Source organism: Coenobita brevimanus, chromosome 46 (genome assembly GCF_032717465.1).
Source record: "Coenobita brevimanus isolate Jiangsu-jjx chromosome 46, ASM3271746v2, whole genome shotgun sequence".
Classification (NCBI taxonomy): Eukaryota; Metazoa; Arthropoda; class Malacostraca; order Decapoda; family Coenobitidae; genus Coenobita; species Coenobita brevimanus.
Genome location: NC_136999.1, coordinates 41,288,296 through 41,309,326, shown reverse-complemented (window position 1 = coordinate 41,309,326; position 21,031 = coordinate 41,288,296). Strand labels below are relative to the sequence as shown.

Sequence of the window (21,031 nt, the reverse complement as noted above, 5' to 3'; positions counted from 1 at the left end):
CTTAGGAGGTATTGAACGCAGGTAACGGTGGGAATGATGTGGTCACATGTGGTCAATATATTACATCAACACCAGAGGACCACCAGTTCACCAAGAAGCATGGAGGAGAGAGAGAGAGACAGAGAGAGAGGGGGGGAAGGGGCAAGTTCAGGAGCTGCTTAACACAAGTAATCATGAGCCCTTATGTTTTCCCTTGTCATCCATCTACTGATCGTGTACAACAGGCATGACTGGCACTATCAAGGATGCACTAAACTTCTGCCTTATGATTTGGCTACATAGAGACAGTGTTTGAGGTGAACCGGTTTTCAGTCATTGACTTTCAGTGAGGAGGATTACAAATGAAAGTTAAAAACCCTATCGGCTGAATGTTTTCCCTTTAGGGATAACATATGACCCTCTGGCTGTGTTGCATTTCATGGATTATTTCCTCTCAGTCGTCAAAGGGAAGGTGTGGCTCGTATATCTGGACAAAATGGTAGTCTACACGTCACATTGTCAAAAGATTCGAGATGCTCCAAGTGACGATAATAGATTTTTTTTTTTTTTTTTTTTTATGACGGACCTATCATGAGAATGACCCATTACCTCGAATTCCCAAACTGTTTCCTCTCCCAGCCGGTGTTCGATCACATTTATTTATTTATTGTCAACTTGCCATTGCCCCATCATATGATCAGAATAGGCTAAAAGGTCGGACTTTAGATAACTATTTTAAAAATTCTGTGTAGTTCATTCATTATATTTTTGGAACGTATCTAGGTACGACAATGTTATGTTTGTAAAGGGTATGGTTCAGACTGCAAAAGAATAATAATATAAAATGACAATTTATGGCAGAACTGTAAATCCTGTATACATTAATGGAAATGTAGCTATATCCGTAAATGTTTCCTACTTTCAGGAGACAAAAGATCAGAAACACAGATTAATCCATTCCTAAATTCTCTAGATTGCCTTGAATCCGGGTGACACCTTTATTTAGTTTTTTTTTTTCCTTGCTGCAATCTCATAATTTTATACAAGTAAAGAAAGTCAACTTTTTTTTATGTGAAGAAGAAGGAACCAAAGGCAACGAGCCCGCAAAACTGTTCCTTCCAAAAGAAAAACAAAATACAAGAGAGAGCCAAATTCAAGATTCATTCATTTCGAGATGCCTGGTCACACTGCGTTTGAAAGACTGGAGACCATAGGAAGCAGGAAATACAGAGAGAGGGAGACAGTTCCAGAGTTGATCTGTTGCATAAATGTGGGACTGGGAGTAACGGTTAACTCTTGCATTAGAGAGTTGGATAGAAAAGGGGTGAAAGTTCCCTGCTAGATGGGTGCTACACGCCCGTTGTAGAGGTGGAGGAATGCATACAGACAGTTCAGAGGAACAGTGACCATTGAAGTAGCGATAGAAAAGAGATAAAGATGCAACAGTGCAGCGAAGAGATAGAGGTTGAAGGCAGTCAGTAAGAGGAGGAGAGTTAATGAGACGAAAAGCCTTTGACTCCACCCTATTGAGAAGAGCTGTATGTGGGGAGCCTCCCCACACATGAGAGTTGTATCCACGCAGGGGCAGATATAACCCCTGTATAGAGTCAACAATTGTGCAGGGGTAAAGAAGGAATGGAGTCGGCTTAGCACACCCAATCTCTTGGAATCAGATTTTACAAGAGATGTAATATGATCTTTCCAAGATAAGTCCCGAGTAAATGAAACCCCAAGCATGTTCAAGGATGATGCAGGATTAAGCTGAATATTATTAAACGTTAGTGGGTATACCTGTGGAAGCTTTTGTCGAGTTGATAGGTGCAAAAACTGAGTCTTTGATGCATTAAAAACAACCAGATTATTTTTACCCCAGTCAGAGATACGAGCCAAGTCAGACATTAGGTGTGCCATAGCCTCATCCCTTGTTTGTTGAAGTAACAGCTGAGATGGACGTTGTGGGAATCGAATGGAAAGGTGAAGGGTGGAGTCATCAGTGTATGAATGGATAGGGTTAGATGTACAGCTTAGAAGGTAGTTGATTAATATAAGGAAGTGAGTTGGTGATAGGACAGAGCCCTGAGGAACACCACTGTTATAAGATCTAGGAGAAGAACGATGGCCGTCTACAACAGCGGCTATAGAACGACCAGAAAGGAAGCTAGAGATGAAGACACAGATAGAGGGATAGAAACCGTAAGAGGGCAGTTTGGAAATTAAAGATTTATGCCAGACTCGATCGAAAGCCTTTGAGATGTCAAGTGCAATGGCAAAGGTTTTGCCAAAGTCCCGAAAGGAGGATGACCTTGAGTCTGAAAGGCGGGTGAGAAGATCGCCAGTGGAGCGTCCCGGACAGAACCCATACTGACGATCAGAAAGAAGGTTGTGATAGGAAAGATGCTTTAAAATTTTTCTATTAAGAACAGACTCGAAAACTTTTGAGTACAGGATGTTAAAGCAATTGGACGATAGTTAGAGGGTTGGGAATGGTCACCCTTCTTTGGGACTGGCTGAATGAGAGCAAACTTCCAGCAAGACTGAAAGGTACAAGTTGATAAACAAAGGCGAAAGAGTTTGCCTAGGCAGGGTGTAAGCACAGAAGCAAAGTTCTTGAGAACAACAGGAGGGACTCCATCAGGCCCATATGCCTTATTAGTATTGAGGCTTGTGATGGCAGAAAATACATCAGCTGAAGAAATTTTAATGTTAGCCATGAGGAAGTCAGAGGGGGGGAAGTGATGGAGGAACAGCACCGGAATCGTCTAAGGTGGAATTGGAGGAGAAAGTCTGAGCAAAGAGATCTGCTTTAGCAGTAGAAAAAATAGCTACAGAACCATCAGAGTAGAAAAGAGGAGGGAAGGATGATGAGGTAAAGTTGTTAGAAAGGTTTTTGGCAAGGTGCCAGAAGGAGTGGAAAGAATTCGAGTTAGAGAGTTGAGAGCATTTAGTATGGATGAAATTATTTTTACCAGAGCGAAGAACAGACTTAGCACAATTCCGGGCAGAAACGTATAAAAGATGTGATTCATGGGTGAGTTGGCTCCGGTACCTTTTATACACCCTCTCCTTGTTGTGGACATTAGATCAAGCATAATTAAACCAAGGCTTTCATGCATTACTCAAAGGATATGCCTCCGTAATGAGCAAGGCACACCCAGATGGCTCCTGGCAATGGGAGCAATAATTATTCCAGGGAAAATAAAAAAAGTACCGCCTGAGGGTCTCCCAATCCGCTGCTCCAAAGTGCCACCCACAGACAACGTTTCTTTGGAGGGTCCGCAGGCCGTACCGGAGCGATAGGACAGGTTAAAGTGATAAGGTTGTGATTGGAGGAGCCCAACGGAGAGAAAAGATTAACAGTGTAAGCAGAAGGATTAGTTGTAAGGAAGAGGTCAAGTGTGTTGGAGCTCTCTCCAAGGTGGTCAGGAATATGGGTAGGGTGCTGTACAAGCTGCTCTAGGTCATTAAGGACAGAAAAAGTGTAGGCTTGTTCACCAGGTGGATCAGTGAAAGGAGAGGAGAGCCAAAGGTGGTGGTGAACATTGAAATCTCCAAGAATGGAGATTTCAGAGAAAGTAGAAATGGATAGAATGTGTTCCATGGTAGAAGTAAGGTAGTTAAAGAATATTTGATAGTTAGTAGAATTAGAAGATAAGTAAACATCACAAATATATTAAGTCAGAGAATGACAGGAAAGCCGAAGGCAGAATGTAGAGAATTCAGAAGAATCGAGTTCAGGAACACGAGAGCAAGATAAGTTGTTTCGTATATATACACAACAGCCACCTTTGGCTTTGAAATGAGTATAGAGAAAGTAAGAGGATACAGAAAAAGGTTTGCTGTCAGTTGCCTTAGACAGCTGAACAGGCTTCTTAAAGGTAGATCTAACACTTTTAGTTTAAAACGTCTATCCCAAGCTGAATATAATCGTCAGTAGAGGACAAAAGTACATAGAGAACTAGAAAGCATTCAGAGAACGCATACCTTCACCAATGGCATTGCAGGATCCGGATTCGCCCCAAAATGTACTTAATTCTTTCTTTGTCCAAGGCCCACTCGTCCAAGAATTTTTACTGAAATTCATTGAGTACTTTTGGAGTTATTGTGTGGACAAACAAACAAAAAAATTCCTGGATCCTAATGATACCCGTTTCACCATCAAAATCTAATGGCTTGTTCCTTGGGCCATACCCTACCCCCCCAAAAAAAAAATCATCATAATACATTCCTAATTTTTTGAGTGATGCTGCTAACAGACAAACAGACAAATAATCCAATGGCAGGAAAAACATAACCTTCTTGACAGAGGAAATAACATAATTCCTGGACTCAGTGGGTTAAACTAGACTACCAGTGCGACGTACGTGAAATTAATCCTTTTTGCAAGGAAGTCCACAACATTATGTATGGGTCCCGTAAAGGTGAGCCGCTTACCCCCCGGCGCTGTGGGGTCGTCCACCATCACTGCTACTTGTGTCGGAAACTCTTCTTGTGATGCCACCAGATGAGGCCGATGAGGGAACCTAAGATTGAATGGCATCTTTAGCTTTCCCAGTTGGATTTTAGTGCTTAATGGTATAATAGAATCAAAATTTAGAGAGCATATTCTTGTTCATCGTTTACATTAACTTGGGCCAGATCTTCGACACTTTTCAGCTTATTCCACGTAGTCCAGTGGCAATGTAAGACCAAACTATAGCTCTGCATCCTTTCCATACCACTTCTTCGTGACAAGTGCCATACCTAAATGATAACATCTTGGTACAACTCGACAGTCAAAATGGAGAGATGGAAATTTTAGGCCAAGTTAGAGCAAATTGATTAACTCACCTGTATGAGAACGAATAGGAAATACTACTTGGATGTAGACTGTGTCTATAAGCTTGGGTAGGGTCACCTTTAACAATCTTAGACTGAGTGAATCCCTGTCACTAACTGTTTACACACAATTCATCTACCCTACACTATTTTTTTCACACTTCACAAAGTCCAGTGACCACGAAGGACATAAAGGAAATGTCGAAGTTATGTGGATTGAAATTTAAGACACTTTTCCAGAGACAATGAACAAACGAATCCTCTGAAAAAAAAAGGCATATCTAATACTGATAATTCCAAAGACATAATCTGCACATTAGAAACTGTCCTCACTTACAAGCACTTAACGTTTAGCTCATAGGCACTATATCTTAAAAGAGGTCATTATACAGGGTGTCCCAAGAAATGTCTGCCAAACTTCAGGAAGACATTTTAGGGGTGAGTTTGAGTAAAAAATGCTATATCAACATAAGTCCATTTTGCGACCATAATGAAGCTTTTTTTTTTTTTTTTTTTTCTGAGGAAAGAGACGTCAATGACTAGAAGCCCACAAAAGTGTTTCCTTTGAAAAAGAGAAAAAAAGAGCTAAATTCGACAAACGTCCATTTCAAGATCCTTGGACATACTGCGTTTAAAAGACTGGAGGTCATAGGCAGACATGTACAGAACTGACCTGTTACATGAAGGACTGGGAGTATTGGTTAGCTTGTGCATAAGAAAACGAGACAGAAAAGGGGTGAGTTTCCTGCTAGATGGTGCTACTGACCCGTCGTAGTGGTGAAAAGATGCACGCAGAAAGTTCAGAGGAGCTGAGACCACTGAAGTAACGACAGAAATGAGATAAATATGCAACAGTGCAGCAAAGGGACAGAAGTTGAAAGGAGTCAGTAAGAGAACGAGAGTTAATGATACGAAACTTCTTTGACTGATAACCTTATGGGTTAATAATCATAGAGACCATTCCACCGATATGGGTTGTTAATAATAATTGTACCCTCATATCGGTTGAGAATTCAGTCCGTATTGATACAGCATTTTCTACTAGAAATTATCCCTAGAAGAAAAAGAAATTTGACAGACATTTCCTAGGACACCCTGTATATACTGCAGAAGGTCATGGTAACTTATTTTTTTAACCTAACGTGACCTACCCTGCCCAAACTTAACAGATTAACCTAGCTGACTAATAAGCTAACCTAACCTAGTTCTAAGAAAACAAGCCTAGCCTAACCTAGACTTTCCTGGATAAGAAAAGGTGCAACAATGGTACACAGAATGGAAATCAGCAATAGTATAGATAAAAGTGTCCAAGTATTATCCTCTCTATTTCTGATTTATATTTTATTCTGTGCTCTAGAATTCGAGGGTGGTACACGGCCGTATCTACAGTATATACTACTAAAATTCCCATTCTGTTTATCTGTTTGTTTGTAACCTCTAATTAACCACAACTGATCATTATAGCACAGCAATTTTTGAATCAATGTACCTAAAATGCACTAACTTAAAGAATGCGCAAAAATAAAATGGGTGCAATGGGCCTCCAGTTACCCAAAATGTTAAGTAATACACGTCTGGGCATATCTGTGGAGTTTCATATCTCTGCAGAGAGAGAGAGAGAGAGAGAGAGAGAGAGAGAGAGTTTGTCTGCCAGTCTGTCTGTCCTCTATGGAAATCAAGGGGGATACATGTAGAACACTTATATCAGCTCTGACAGGTGTAACTTCTTACAATGAATTTAGACTCTTTAAAAGTGTGCATTACATAAGCTCAAGTGGCTCCTCTGATGGCCAAGATTATAGTTAATCGGAAATACTCAAGTCAGCGTGGTGGAAAGATGGCTGCCAAATACCGCTGAATTTCTTCTCCAATCATATTATTAGCAACAGAGGGTCTGATGGGTAGGTAAACTGATTGGTGGGATGAGTGGGCAGTGTTGGTGGGTGGGTGGGTGGGTAGTGACAAAATACGTCCATGGTAGAAACAGGTCCATGGAGAATATAACTCTGGGGAAATGGGCCCAAGGATAAGATGGGAACCCGAGGGTCTTCCCTCGCAAGGAGTGGCCATCCAGGGTCCCACTCAATGCACGATCATAGGGTTTTACCCAGGCAACACCGGGTACCTCTTCCATTTTTTTTTTTTGTACCAGTGTGGAAAACACCCATTGACTTACAAGAGGAAAATTCTTGTCATATAAATGACTGAAGTCTAACCGTACATCAGCTAAAGCCTAATCGTTTATCATTTAATCTTAATCGTACTGCAGCTGAAGCTTATATGATTAAAATAAAATTATTTTCAGTTAAGTTGAAGCTTAATCGTATATCAGTTGAAACCTAATCATACATCAGTTGAAGCCTACTCATAAATCAGTTGATGCATAATTGTATAACAGTTTAAGCCTAATCAGATATGAGTCAATGCCTAATAGTAAATCAGCTGATGCCTAATCGTGTATCAGTTGAAGCCCCATTATACATCAGTTGATGTTGAGTGGTATATCATTTGATGCCTAATTGCATATCAATTGTAGTCTAATCGTATATTAGTCGAGCCCTAATCGAATCAGTTGAGGCATAATGGCACACATGTTGACTCGTCATCGTATATTACCTGAGGCTTAACCGTATATCAGTGAAATCTAATCGTATATCAATTGAAGGCTAATCGTATATCAATTGAAGGCTAATCGTTTACAGTCTGGTGCCGAATCACAGCCGTGTTCACGATCTGGTGCCATGCTGCTCTGTTTCTATTGTCTGCAAAAAATATTTGTTTGGTCATGGAGAGAGTATGGAGAATGAGAGATTGGCCATGGAACGGGTGACCAAAGATGAGATTGGAGGATTAAATGAAGATATATATCAGACAGGGGGAAGTTGGACGGAGGTTAGGTAAATGGCAATGGACAGGGTGACGTAGAGGGCGATTTGTTTGTGGCCAGCAGTCTCTGGATTAAGGCGTCTGGCAATAGATAGACGGGGAGTATAATGCTTTGTAAAGTAAATTGTTGCTCTGTGTAACTACATGATTGTGTAAGTAAATTATTACTCAACAGTAATAGGTTAACTATTTTTTTGTGCAGGTAAAATTTAACTGGTAAAACAGAGTTTTGTAAGTAAAGTAATTCTTCATGTGGGTTGAATATTGCATTGGATAGGTAAATTTTCTCTTTCTACAGGTATACATCATTTACTTGACAAACCTGGGGATAAATCACTTACTTCATAAACTTTGAAGGGAAGAGATGGGTGGTGGGGGCAAGAACCAGGCCTCTGTCAGCAGTCCAGGTGGCCACTCGTTGTGGCAGAGTAGATGAATCACTGTACGGCAACGACGAGTACAGCTGCACTCTGAAAACATCAACAAAAGTAACGCCTTGAGAAATAAAATGAAGACTACTTACATTAATAATAACAGCAACAGCAGCAAAAAATAGCAGCAAAGGCGACAGTAATGATGTTGTTGATAATGATGATACATATTGGTTTCTTATTTAGCTTCTTCACTCTTATTCTCTCAGAGTAGGCTACTACCTTTTTCCTTCATCACCACACACTTCTCGGTTTTACCACGCACAGAAAAATCACATGAACAGGCAAACATCAGCATAGAACATTCCCCACTCTAATGTCAACAGCACTTCCAAAAATATTTTTCTCTATGTAATCAGTCAGGCACCTTTGATCATTCTTACCAGTCTCACAATATCACGTATACTTGTGTAGTTCTTTGTGCTTAAAATATTCTAACAATTAATCCTATTAAACAGCCTTCAGTCAATGTTCGTTGTCCGTCTTGCCTTCCACTTCAGAACAGCTTATTCCATTATTTTCACAGGGCCATTGTGCACTTCCTCATTTAAGTACACTATCACAATATCCTGTAACTTTTGGGTGATCATTCCACCTAGTTGATCCCCAAACCTGTCCTTCTCTTCACCTAAAGTAGAACCAGATGTAGCCGCAGTGATCAGTACAACTTTCATCGAATTAAGATTGAACTTGACGTGATATACACCTCTTTTTTTTTTTATGCTTTAGCAGTCTTCCATTACTCTTTATTATTCATCTTTCTTTAATAAAGCACCTTCATTCCACAAACGCATGCATGTAACTTACACAGTTCACACCATCCCGCTACATATGAAATTATGATAGTTGAAGCTTTATCAGTGTTCCTATGATTATTACTCAATTATTGCGCATTTACAATAGTTACTTCCTGAGAGTCAGGAAGACTTCCATCCTCGCCCATGGGGCGTCTTCCTGGGGTCGTTTTTAACCTTTCGCTAGTCCGGTGGGGTTTTCAAACACGGTTGGTTAGGTGGGGTATTACAACACCCCAATACAAAAATACATGTAGTGTTACCAGCATGTTATATATATTCATACTGCCGCTTCGGCATATCTCTACAATCACTAATGAACAGATTGAATGCCTTGTAGCTGATGTTTATTAATATAAAATAATAAAATACAATAAATTATAAAAATTGTAAAAAAGAAAACAACATATTGATTCAAAACACTTTTATTAGGTAAACAGCCACAGGATAATACATTTCATGTTTTTCTTTTATTCAGTATTATGATAAACAATATGGGAAAATAAAATCCAATCCAATCTGTTTGACAATATGATCTAAATCACAATTATAACTAAACATATATGTCAGTGTAATGAAAATTAACATTAATTTGTTACGTAAACATATGCTGTATATTTTATCTAAAGCACACCAATACAATACTAGGGAAATGTACCACTCATCAAGAATCGCCATAGAATGTTCCAACAAAAATAAAATACAGGAAAAATCTGTTTGAGCTCATTACAAAGTCATGGATGAGACATGGGTTTTGCCCAACATCCTCACCATTTCCGATCACTCTGATTCACCACCTGATAGTGTATCTTAACACTCCGTGCAACTCACAATCACCCTTGCTGTGATCACTGCAAACATATTTACCACAAGTGCTACACAGTGTTTTCACCTTTCGGTCCTGTGACCTGGCACAAAATGCACACCGCTTTGTCCTCTGTGATGACTGTGGCTGGGGGGGTTGTTGAAGATCCAACAGCTGCTGGCAACAGTCTTCTAATTCCTGCTCTGAGATCTCTTTGGAGATGCATGGTCTGCAGTCTTCTCTTTAGACTCTCCACCATAAACACCAGACATACCTTGCTGATGAATTTACTGCGCCTCAGCTTATTCTGTGGGTTGTGAGCATATAGGACATGCAAATTTGCTGTGGAGATGTTGAGGAGAGCGAAGAACACGGTTAGGGGCCAACGACGGCTGTTTCTGGAGGTGTCATACTTCCCTACCATCATGTCGACCACATCAACCCCTCCTTTGGTTGAATTGTAGAAAGTGATGATTTCAGGCTTCTTATCATCACCAGTTCTTGGGTCTATATTGTCATCATGGTGCATGTTGCTCACAAGTAAAACATTTTTCTTCTTGTTCTTACTCTTCCTCTTTGGTATGTATGATACTAATGTAAGGTTCTCTCTAAATTCAAACATACCATCACAAGAAGGTCTACCCTTTGTCACCAAGAACTGCTGGGGAATCTCACGTCTGTTCTTTCGGAGTGTCCCCACGGCAGTCAGTTTGTAGTCGTGAAGTAGTGATACGACTAGTGGAAAGGTAATATACCAATTGTCAAATGTTATATTTCTGCCAGATCCGGAGACCTCAGAGATAAGCCTTGTGACCACGGCCTGAAGTGAACTGTATTTCTTGTCAGCCTTGTATGGCCCATCTGGCTGTATTCCATGTTAGATACATAGAAAGTTTTGGCATCAGACAGTGCATATAGCTTGATGCCAAACTTGGCTGGTTTGCTGGGGATATATTGCCTGAAGGAACAATGGCCCCTAAAGACTACAACCATTTCATCTATAGTCACAGTTTCTGATGGAGTGTAGCTCTTTTTACAATTTTCTACAGACATCTCATATATTTGTCTGATTGGGGCAAGCTTATCCACCCTCTTTCTTGCCTCGCGTGTTGCCTTATCGTCATATGTTAAGCAACACAACAGAAAGCGAAAGGGATTCAATGACATAGTCAGCTTGAGTATCTCTATGCCAGTACCATCAGATTTCCATATATCAGCAAGGTGTAGCCTGTTGGCGTGATAAGTACCAGCTAACAAAAGTAGGCCAAGAAATGCTTTCATTTCAACTATGTCAGTGTCTCGTGTTCTGTAGGGTTCAGCATACTTCTTTTTCTTCTCACTGATTGTCAAGTTAGTATAATTGACAAATAAATCAATTATTTCTGGAGTGATAAAGAGTGCCCAGAGGTCTGTAGGTGAATGGGAATTTAGGGCTGGTCCTTCTGGCCCTGCTCTAAATTTGATAACATTGTGAGTATTGGTAAATTAGGAGCATTCTTCCTCAACCATGTTGTTTTGTCTTTTCCCATCCATTCTTCACTTCTTTGCATTTTCTTTTGGGGCTCCTCTGGTAGATCATCTGGCTTTGATTCATAACAGTCGGAGTCAGGAACATGCTCATCCTCCTCTGCGACATCATCTTCACCTTCAGTGTCGGAGGCAGGAACATACTCATCCTCTTCTACATCTTCATCATCTTCTGATCTGCTTACAACCGCCTCCTCCAACATCTTTTGAATCCTTAGCCTCTCGGCTTCATCCATCTTGTGTGTGAAAAGATGGATAATATTTATCAATCAGAAAGTTTCCATAAAACAAATATATGAAATTATGCATTATCGTCTTAGCTAAACTCATAATTATATGACTGAATGAGTAATAAAATACACTGAGAGCAGCAATTCATTGTAAACATATATTAGAGAGAGGACTGATATATATTCTCCATAACAAATCTACATAAATTCATTCTCCATTGAAATGAAAAACATTTCATAAATCGTGATAATATACCTTGGTTAGTCTGGTCGGGTGACTGGACACCCCATGGAGGAAAAAAGTGTGTGTGCCTCTCACTACAGCACAGGCAGGACCGCGCAACTCCACGTGCTCCTTCCCCTTACTGAATCAGGCAAGTACTGGAACGGAGAGAAAATTTAATCAAGTTGCCACCTAGTAAACATGAGCTTTAAAAAAAAAATGGGGGTGCCAAAACACTCCACAGGAGTAACGTAGGGTCAAGGAAATCCCCTTGGCGTAGACATTAGCCACAAATCCAAAAAAGTTCTGTGATAGCAAGCTGTTGTTTGTTTTTGTTTTTTTAGGACTTTGGTGTTCAAAACACAGGCTTGCCGTAGCAAGCTGTTCTGAGTGTTTGTAATGCACCATGAACTGATAAGTTGTTGGCATGCACTGCTTTGGTGCTCAATACACATCACACAAAGATAGCCAGCTCCAGTGGCTCAGTTACGAATGGTAGCTAATTGGCCGCAGGCTCCCCTCTCTCTGTGTCTCACGCACACACTCTCTGATGCGACTACAATTCTGGTAACTCCTAAAGCGTTTTCATTATGCGTATTCTTGGAATTTCGCCCGCTGCGTTCTACAGTGATTTTTCATACACTCCATTTCGCTCGCATTTATTCCTGAAACACTTACCTATTCCACTTTCTTTATACTGGCAATGTCAGACTTCTATCGTTTCACCCTTTAGTCAATACAATAAGTAAGTCGTCATAAAATGTAAAAAAAAAATAAAAAATAATAATAATAATAACAATAATAATAATTAGAATAGGTATGAAGCTCAGACGTTGGATGTCCTGAGCCGGCAGGGGACCAGTTGATTTACGGTGTGGCAGCCATCATTAGAGAGAGGAATGTCAAGATAGCGGCGTGGCTGTTGGCTGCCACGGTGACGACACGCCTGGTGACGCTGGGCAGCGGACATTTGTTGAAGAAGGGGTGACACTCTTTAACCCTCTTCAAAAAAAAAAAAAAAAAAAAAAAAAAAAAATCAACGTGACTAGTGTGGCGCATCCACAGGAGTGTGCACAATTTGGTGCAAAATTACTGTGTGGGAGCAGCTGTGGTCTCTCTCTCTCTCGTGCGCATGCTCTCTGATGCCACGCTGCTCTCACCGGAAATGGTCGACCTCGGGAATCGTTGTCACCACGTGAACATGGACACACTTGCTCAAGCTATTGCGTCAGAAAAAAAAAAAAAAAAAAATGGAAAACAGAAAGGTCTAAAGATAATTTTGAAAATTGCCTCATTGGTTAACCACAAATTCGGCCCCCGAAGGGCACTCCTGGCCATTCTGGCCTCGGGGCCATAACAGTAGTGGCCTCAAAATGGCCTCAGAGGCCAATGCCACAACGTCTATATTCTTCTCCATGCTAAGTTACCCCTGTACCCCAATTTTAATCCTCCTGGGGGCTCCGGTATGGCCGGCTGTAAAACTTACACAGTATACAGCATACAATGACTGAGAATTTAGGAGTGTAGATTAAACAAAATTAATACAACTTGCGTGAAATAGCAGTTTCAGCTAATCTAGTAAGAAGTGCTAAAAGTATCGAAACACCTGGAAAATTCCTGTGCGAGGAATGACGATATAGTTTTTTAATCAGTGCGACTTACTCGACATTTCTGAAGGTTAATGGTGGTTTCTGAGAGACAAATAAAAAAAAAAATCTTCAAATAGGGCACCCAGGTGAGAAAGTCCCTGTAGTAGAGGGGTTGATATCGGGTTAAAAGATTACCTGAATTTTGTCAGATCATCGTTGATAATGGCGATGAGTGAGTCAGTGCGAGAGAATGTCTTGTGAAGGTGATGAAGGGCGTGGAGGCGGTGGAGAGGGAGGCGAGTGAAGGCAAGCAGCCTCGTTGTCTGAATTATCAGGAGATGAGTTTTGAAGGAAGACTCGGCAAAAGTGGACAGGAAGTCTGGATCGTCACTCACCACCACCACAGTCATGCACCAAACCACCTCTCTCAGCTGTAAATGACACCATTTTATTAAGGAAGTTGTTCAGAGGTTCTGATATCACGTTGTTTTTATTGGTTGTTAATTTTCTGTTTTATATCTACCAAGTTTTACACTGTACGTGCATAAGTTTTCAAGTGTATTTCAAAACTTTAAGTTTTCACTTCGACTTCTTAAACAATTGAACTTGGTAACCATTGTGTTTAAAATGTCTTCATGCCACTTGCAGAAGAACTAAGCATTATACAGTCACAGTCGGTAAAGCTGACCCAACTACCATTGCTCTATTGTGCCCTTTCTGCCAGCACGTCATAGAGGGCTGGTATCGTTTGAAATTTTGGGTTTTAGAAGGAATGACGGGCTTAAGTTAATGGTGAAAGACGAGGAGGGAGTTAAAAAGTGTTGGCAAAAAGGTCTGTCAATCTGTCCATCTATTTGAAGCCAGACGCCTTAATCCGTAAGAGGTGACCAGAAACAAATCTCCACCAGGTCGCCCTGTCCTATCCAATTTGCTGCCCTCCCTCCAACTTACACCTCCTCTCTCATATACCTCTCTACTCAATCCCTCCATCCCATCTTCGGTCTCCTCCTCCTTCGTCCCCCCACGTCACTTCCATACACTCCTAGTTAGTCTCTCACCATCCTTTCCATATGGCCAAGCCACCCAAATATATTTCTCCTAACGCTTTCTGTCATATCCACATCGACAACACAACGTCCCTTCCCTGCATTTGCCAGTCTGTCTTTCCATGTAACTCATTATGCTCCTCTCAGATAACTCATTTCCAAAGCTGTCACCCTTGACTTGTCTCCTTCCAACCAGGACCCAGCTTCGCTTCTGTTCGTTAGAGTGCAGATCACAATATTGTCATGGAGTGCGTTTTTTTGCTTCCATGCTCACTTACTGCTGTCAGGGAATAAGAAACGTTTATTCCCTGCTGTACCATTTCAAGCACTTAATCCTCCAAACTTCCATTCTCACTCATCACACTTCCCAAGAACTTAAATACACTCAAGGTTTCCATTTCGTCACTATCCAGCCACACTGCCTAGGTAAACTCTTTCACCTTTGTCTTCCAACTTGTACATTTCTTTCTGCCTCAAAGTTTGTTCTCATTCACCCTGTCCCAATGAAGAGTGACCATTCCCAGCCCACTTACCATCGCTCAATTGCTTTAACATCCTGTGTCTCTGTAAGTTTTTGAATCTATTCCTAACACATAAAAAATTAAAGCATTTTTCCTTCCACAAGCGTCTTTGCTGATCTTTGGTATGGGTTCCGACAGGGTCGCTCCACTGATGATCTTCTAACCTGTCTTTCAGACTCCTAGTCATCTTTCTTTCGTCTCTCTGGCGAAAGCTTTGCCATTGCACTTGACATCTCAAAGGCTGTCGACCGAGTCATGCAGAAATTTTTAATATCCAAACTTGCCCTCTTAACGGTTTCTATCCTTCTATTTGCGCCTTCATCTCTAGCTTCCTTTCTGGTCTTTCTATAGTTGTTGTTATAGATGGCCAATGTTTGTTTCATAGAGCCATCAGTAGTGGTGTTCCACAAGACTCTGTCCTGTCACCAACTCTCTTCCTCCTATTCATCAGTGACTTTCTAAGCTCTACATCTAACCGTATCCACTCATATGACTCCTCCCTTCACCTTTCCATTCACTTCTCTATGTGCTCATCTCAGCACCTAATGTCTGACTTGGCTCATATCTCCAATTGGGGTAAAAATAATCTTGTTCTATTTAATGCTTCAAAAACTCAGTTCTTGCATCCTTCAACCAAACAAAATCTTCCGCAGGAGTATCCTCTAATTTTTAACAACATGCAACTCTATCCTGCACCATCTTTGAACATACTTGAGGTTTCATTCTCTCGGGATTTATCTTGGAAAAATCATATTACCTCTCTTGTAAAATCTCCTTCCAAGAGATTAGATGTGCTCCGCCGACTCCGTGTCTTCTTAACCGCTGCACGGTTGTTAACTTCCTACACAGTTTTTTTCATTCCTGTTTAGAGTCCAATTCTCACGTGTGGGAAGGCTCCCCACAGATAGCTCCTCTCAACAAGGTGGAGTCAAAGGCTTTTCGTCTCATTAACTCTCCGCCTCTTACTGGCTCCTTTCAGCTTCTGCCTCTTCGCTGCTCTCTTGCATCTTTGTCTCTTTACTATCGTTACTTCAATGGCCATTTCTCCTCTGAACTGTCTTGTTGCATCCCTCCATCATCACGGAGGGTGTGTAGCAACCATCTAGCAGCAAGGTCTCATCCATTTTCTATCCAACTCTCTAATGCAAAAGCTAACCGTTACCTCCAGTCCTTCATGCATGCAACTGGTCAACTCAGGGACTGTCTCCCTCTTTCCGTATTTCCTACTGCCCGTCATTCAAACGTAGTGTGTCCAAGTGTCTCGAAATTAACTGATCTTGGATACGGCTCCCTCTTATCTTGTTTTAGTTTTTACTTGGAGGGAACAATCTTGCAGGCTTCTGGCCTTTTGTTCCTTCTTCCTTGCATAAAAAACTGTGCATTCAGTGACTTCATTTCTTTCGAAGACCACAACTTTACTCTCCTTTACATTCACTTTTAAATTTATTGTCTTGTACCCTTCCAAACTCATTCGCCAAACCATCCTGTAACGTGGGTGGGATGTGATGCCTCATTCATAGCCTTTCTTCTCCCTTTCTGTTATTAGGAGATATGAATGGTCACCATTCACTATGGGGTAACAGTGAAACCAACCGTCGGGGTGTTATACTGGCCTCTTTAGTGGAAGAAGAGGAGTTGGGAATTTAAAACTCCCATTAAATGACTTATTTCCATAGCTAGACTGGGACTTTTACTGCCATTGACTTGTCCTTATCTACAGCTGATGCTGTTTAAGATTTTACCTGGGATGGGTTGCCAGACCTATATGGCAGTGACCATTTTCCGTTACTCTTAACTGCTAGTGCAAGTGGACCTCAGCTTCGTCTTCCTCGCTGGCTTATAGATAAGGCTGACTAGTCACATTTCAGGGAATTAAGTTCCATAGCCTTTTCTTTCAGTGAATTTGGCTGTCTTACTGAGGCGGTGTCTTATTTCACTGAAGCGTTGAACTTCGCAGCCCTGTTTTTTATTCCAAGAATGAGGGGTCAATTTCCTAAATGTCCAGTCCCTTGGTGGAACAATGCAGTTCAGCAGTGAGAGCCAAACGAGTCACCTTCTCTCGACTTCGTCATCACCGTGGGGATCCTCAGTATTTGATGGTGTTTTGAAGGACACGAGCTCATATGAGGAGGGTTTTAAAGGAGGCCAGGCATTCATCCTGGAAGGGTTATGTTTCCTTCATCAGTTCGGGGACTTCCCTAACTCAAGTGTTGAAGTGTGTAACGAAAATTTCAGGAAAATTTACTATTCCCTCCTCTCCTGTTTTATCTGCAGCAGGTGGAACTGTGGTTAATCTTTTCACTGTTGCAGTGGTGCTTGATGATAATTTTTTCAGTGTGTCATCGAAGGATGCAGTTTCGCCTTTGGCTTGTAAACGTCGGCGCCAAGAGTCTCTTGGTCTCAGCTTTGCCTCTTCTAGGGGAGAACCTTATAATGTCCCCTTTCCCATTTCTGAATTCCAGGCAACTCTTTCACAGTGCCATGATTCTTCTGGCTGTGATGATATTCCTTATGCATTTCTATGTCACCTCCCTGATGAGTTCCTTTCGTTTTTGCTGTCATTACTTAATAAGATCTGGTGTTTTGGTGAGTTTCCGGTTTGTTGGGGCATTGCAGTAGTTATTCCCATTCCCAAACCAGGTAAAGACTATCTACAGGCTACGAATTATCGACCCATTTCTCTGACTTCTTGTACTTGTATATATAAAGTTATGGAAAAGATAGTCAGTGTTAGGCTTGTGTGGTTTTTGGAGGGGTGATTTCTTATCTCCTGTCCAATATAGTTCTCGAAAAATGCGATCTACCTCTGATGCACCACTGTCATTAGAAGAGTCTGTCACCGAGGCTTTCTCCACTAACCAATACCAGGTCATGGCCTTCTTCGATCTAGAGACGGCATATGACACTGCCTGGTGTCATGGCATATTACTTTCTCTTCATGAATTTGGTCTTCATGGGCGCTTGCCTATTTTTCTTCAGCAGTTTTTATCTAACCGTTATTAAAGGGTCCAATTCAGAGGAGTGCTTTCTATTGTCCCACAGGGAAGTATCCATAGTGTTGCACTCTTTGTTGTGGCCATCAACAGCGTAATGAGTGAACTTCCTGATGGTGTACGAATCTCTGTATATGCCGATGACTGCTCAATTTCCTCCACCGTATCTAGAATGTCTCTAGTAGAGAGGAAGTTGCAGCTGGCGTGTAATAGATTTTCTGACTGGGCAGCGTCTCGTGGCTTCCTTTTTTCTTTAACGAAGACAATGACTGCATTTTTTTCATCTTCAGGGGGTTCAACCAGACCCTGACTTGTATCTCTATGGTCAGAGAATATCCTGTGTGGAAGAGATGCAGTTTCTGGGTCTTCTGTTTGACAGACTACTAACCTGGGTTCCTCATATTCGTTCTGTCAAGGTGGCTTGTTTAAAAGCTTTGAGTCTTTTAAAGGTTTTGGCTTATACCTCTTGGGGTGCTGACCATCAGACCCTCCTCCTCTTGCATAGGTCTCTTATTCTTTTAGCTTGAATATGGGTGTGAGGTCTAGCCCTCTGCAACAGATACCCGTCTTCGGCTGTTAAATTCTTACATCATGGTGGTGTATGTCTGGCAACCGAGGTATTCAGGTCATCCCTGATTTTAAGTTTGTTGGTGGATTCTGATGTACTCCCCTTGGTTCCGCATCGCCAGTTGTTGATGATGAGGTGTTGATATTGTCTTCAATGCATTCCAGACTTAATTTCTTGTGCTATCATCATCCAGGATTCTCAATCTTATATTTATGAAACCCGTCCTAGTTTCGTGACGCCCTTTGGTTACAGGCTCCGGTCTGTATGTAAGCCACTCTATTCCGAGACTGACAGTTTGTCCACATCCGATCCCAAGGGTGGGGGTTTGGTAACTCCCTCGTGTGATATTTTGTAGGCCCGTTGTTGGTAAAATGGGCTCACTTCTCTCTCAAGTGTCCCTTTCTCTCTTTCTAGAATTTACCTCTATTCGTGAGGGTTCTGTCCCTGATCTACAGTATATTGACGAGTCTAAGACTGATACTGGGGTAGGCTCCTGTAGTGCTCTGTCTGTACTGGAGTCTTTTAACCCGTTGATTACCAGCCACAGCTCAGGCTTGGAAACGTCCCATTGTGAGCCACAGCTCAGGCTGTGCTGGCCATGCATTACTGCTAACTACTTCACCCCTACACAAACTTATGCATGGCGCTATGCAAAGACAGAGAGATTTGTTTTGTTTTTTCACCAGATGATGCCCTGGATGTTTGTCAAGTTTATAATAAACATTTTTTTTTTTTTTTTTTTTTACCACTCCCGTGTAAACTTACACGTGGCCCTACATAAAGACAGAGAGATTATTTTCTTTTTCAGATGATGATGCCCTGGATGTTTATCTTCAAGTTTATAATAGACAAAAACTAGAAAACAGGACTTTTTTTTTCCTTCATTTTTTGCACACCACAGGGTGGTCTATGCTTGGTGGAGCCTCCGGGGATCTTACTGACGTTTTTAGTTTTCTTCAGGAGGTGGGCCTCCTTCCACTTTTATAAGTAACTGATATTTTATAAACGATTCTTTTGTTATTTTCAGTGTTTTATTTCTACTAACGGGTATTAACTTAGTGTCTTGATATTCCGTTTTTAGGGTAGCCCTACATTGAGTGGCAACCCAAATGATTTCCTGTAAACCAGGAAATCATTTACAGTGCTGGATGGTAACCTTAAAAAACCGACACGTGTTCCCTACGTGACAACAAGTGGGTTGGCAGAGAGTTAGTGCCCCTCCCAGGAAAGCAACTACCTAAGAATACAAACAAGCCTCGGACCAGGACCAATCAAAAGGTGCAAAAGGTGATGACTAAGCACAGAAAAAAGGACATGTTACGGATAGTTACGTGGAATGTAAGAGATGCAAATGATGAGGTGAAGGAAAGAGAGATTGTCCAGTTGGATGAGGGTGCAAAAGTGGATGTATGTGGATTACCTGAAACTAAATGGAGGGGTGAGAGTGTGAGAGAATGGGAGTATTGATGGGGTATATGCGTAGAAGTAGGAGAGAATGAGAGGGCAAAAGAAGGAGTGTGTATTGTTGTGAGTAATAGATTGAAGAATAATATAAGAGAGTATGGATCAGTTTGCTTCAGGATTGTATGGGTAAGATTGAAAGTTGGACTACAAATGTGGGTGATTGTGTGCGTGTATGCACCAACGCAAGATCGAGCAAGCAGAATGAGAGAACACTTTTGGAGAAATGTGGAATTGTGCATGGAAAAGATTGAAAGGAAAGAAAGAGTGTTTTGGACTGGAGATATGAATGGAAAAGTAGGGAATGGGAAGGTGGATGAAGTAGTTGGTGAGTGGGGTGTGTCTGCAGAAATAGATGAGAATGGCAGTGCTTTAGTGGACATTTGTGCTGGGAGGGGGTTGGTGCTTGCCAACACCCTCTTCAGGCACAAAATGATTCATGGGTATATGTGGCGAGTGATGAGAAGGGTGGATGGTGAACTGACTCAACGGAAGGCAATGATTGATAATGTGTGTGTGTGTGGATGAAAGGATGAGAAAGTGTGTAATGGTGCAAGAGTATATAGAGGTTGAGTGAGCGGACTGTCTGACCATCACTTGGTAGTGGTAGGAATCAAAGTAAAATCGAAATGGAGAAATAGAAGTAGGGAAGGATAGGAGGAAGTAGTTCATACAAGGAGACTGAAAAGTTTACAAGAGGATGGAAAAAAGGCAGAATATAAGAGGGAAGTGGAGGAGCCACTGGGTAAATATTGATTGGAGCAAATGGGGGACGTGGAAGGTGTGTGCAAGATATTCACAAAAGAAATCTGTGCAACATGGAAGGCAGTGTGTGGGGTGAAGGGAAGACGGAAGGGGGTGCAGGGAACAGCATGGTGGAATGAAGAGGTGCGAGAGGCTGTGGCATAACAAAATGAAAGATATAGTGAGTGGATGAGAAACAGGTGCGTGGAAGAAGTCAGAGACGGAAGAGAGAGCTATATGTAGAGAGGAAGAGAAAGGTGAAAAGATTAGTAAGAGAGAATGAAAAGACAGTAGATGAGGAATTTGGAAGGAATTTGAGTGTAAGGTGGAGGTAATGTAGGAAAATGTTCTGGGAAGAGGTAAAGAGAGTTAGAGAGGGTGCCAAAGAAGTTAGTAGGGGAGTGAAAGATAAAAATGTA

At 41.4% G+C, this 21,031-nt stretch overlaps 1 protein-coding gene across 1 annotated transcript in view; it reads right to left on the bottom strand.

The window, feature by feature from the left end:
- Nucleotides 1–13,546, bottom strand: part of LOC145398705 (putative glutamate receptor) — an 88,541-nt gene extending 74,995 nt beyond the window's left edge. The window contains exons 1-3 of the mRNA XM_080271507.1: nucleotides 13,475–13,546; nucleotides 8,022–8,150; nucleotides 4,341–4,499 (exon numbers count right to left, since the gene is read on the bottom strand). Of these exons, the coding sequence (XP_080127633.1) occupies nucleotides 4,341–4,499; nucleotides 8,022–8,026 (164 nt within the window). The 5' untranslated portion in view covers nucleotides 8,027–8,150; nucleotides 13,475–13,546. The remainder of the gene's footprint in view (nucleotides 1–4,340; nucleotides 4,500–8,021; nucleotides 8,151–13,474) is intronic.
- Nucleotides 13,547–21,031: the final 7,485 nt, after the last annotated feature.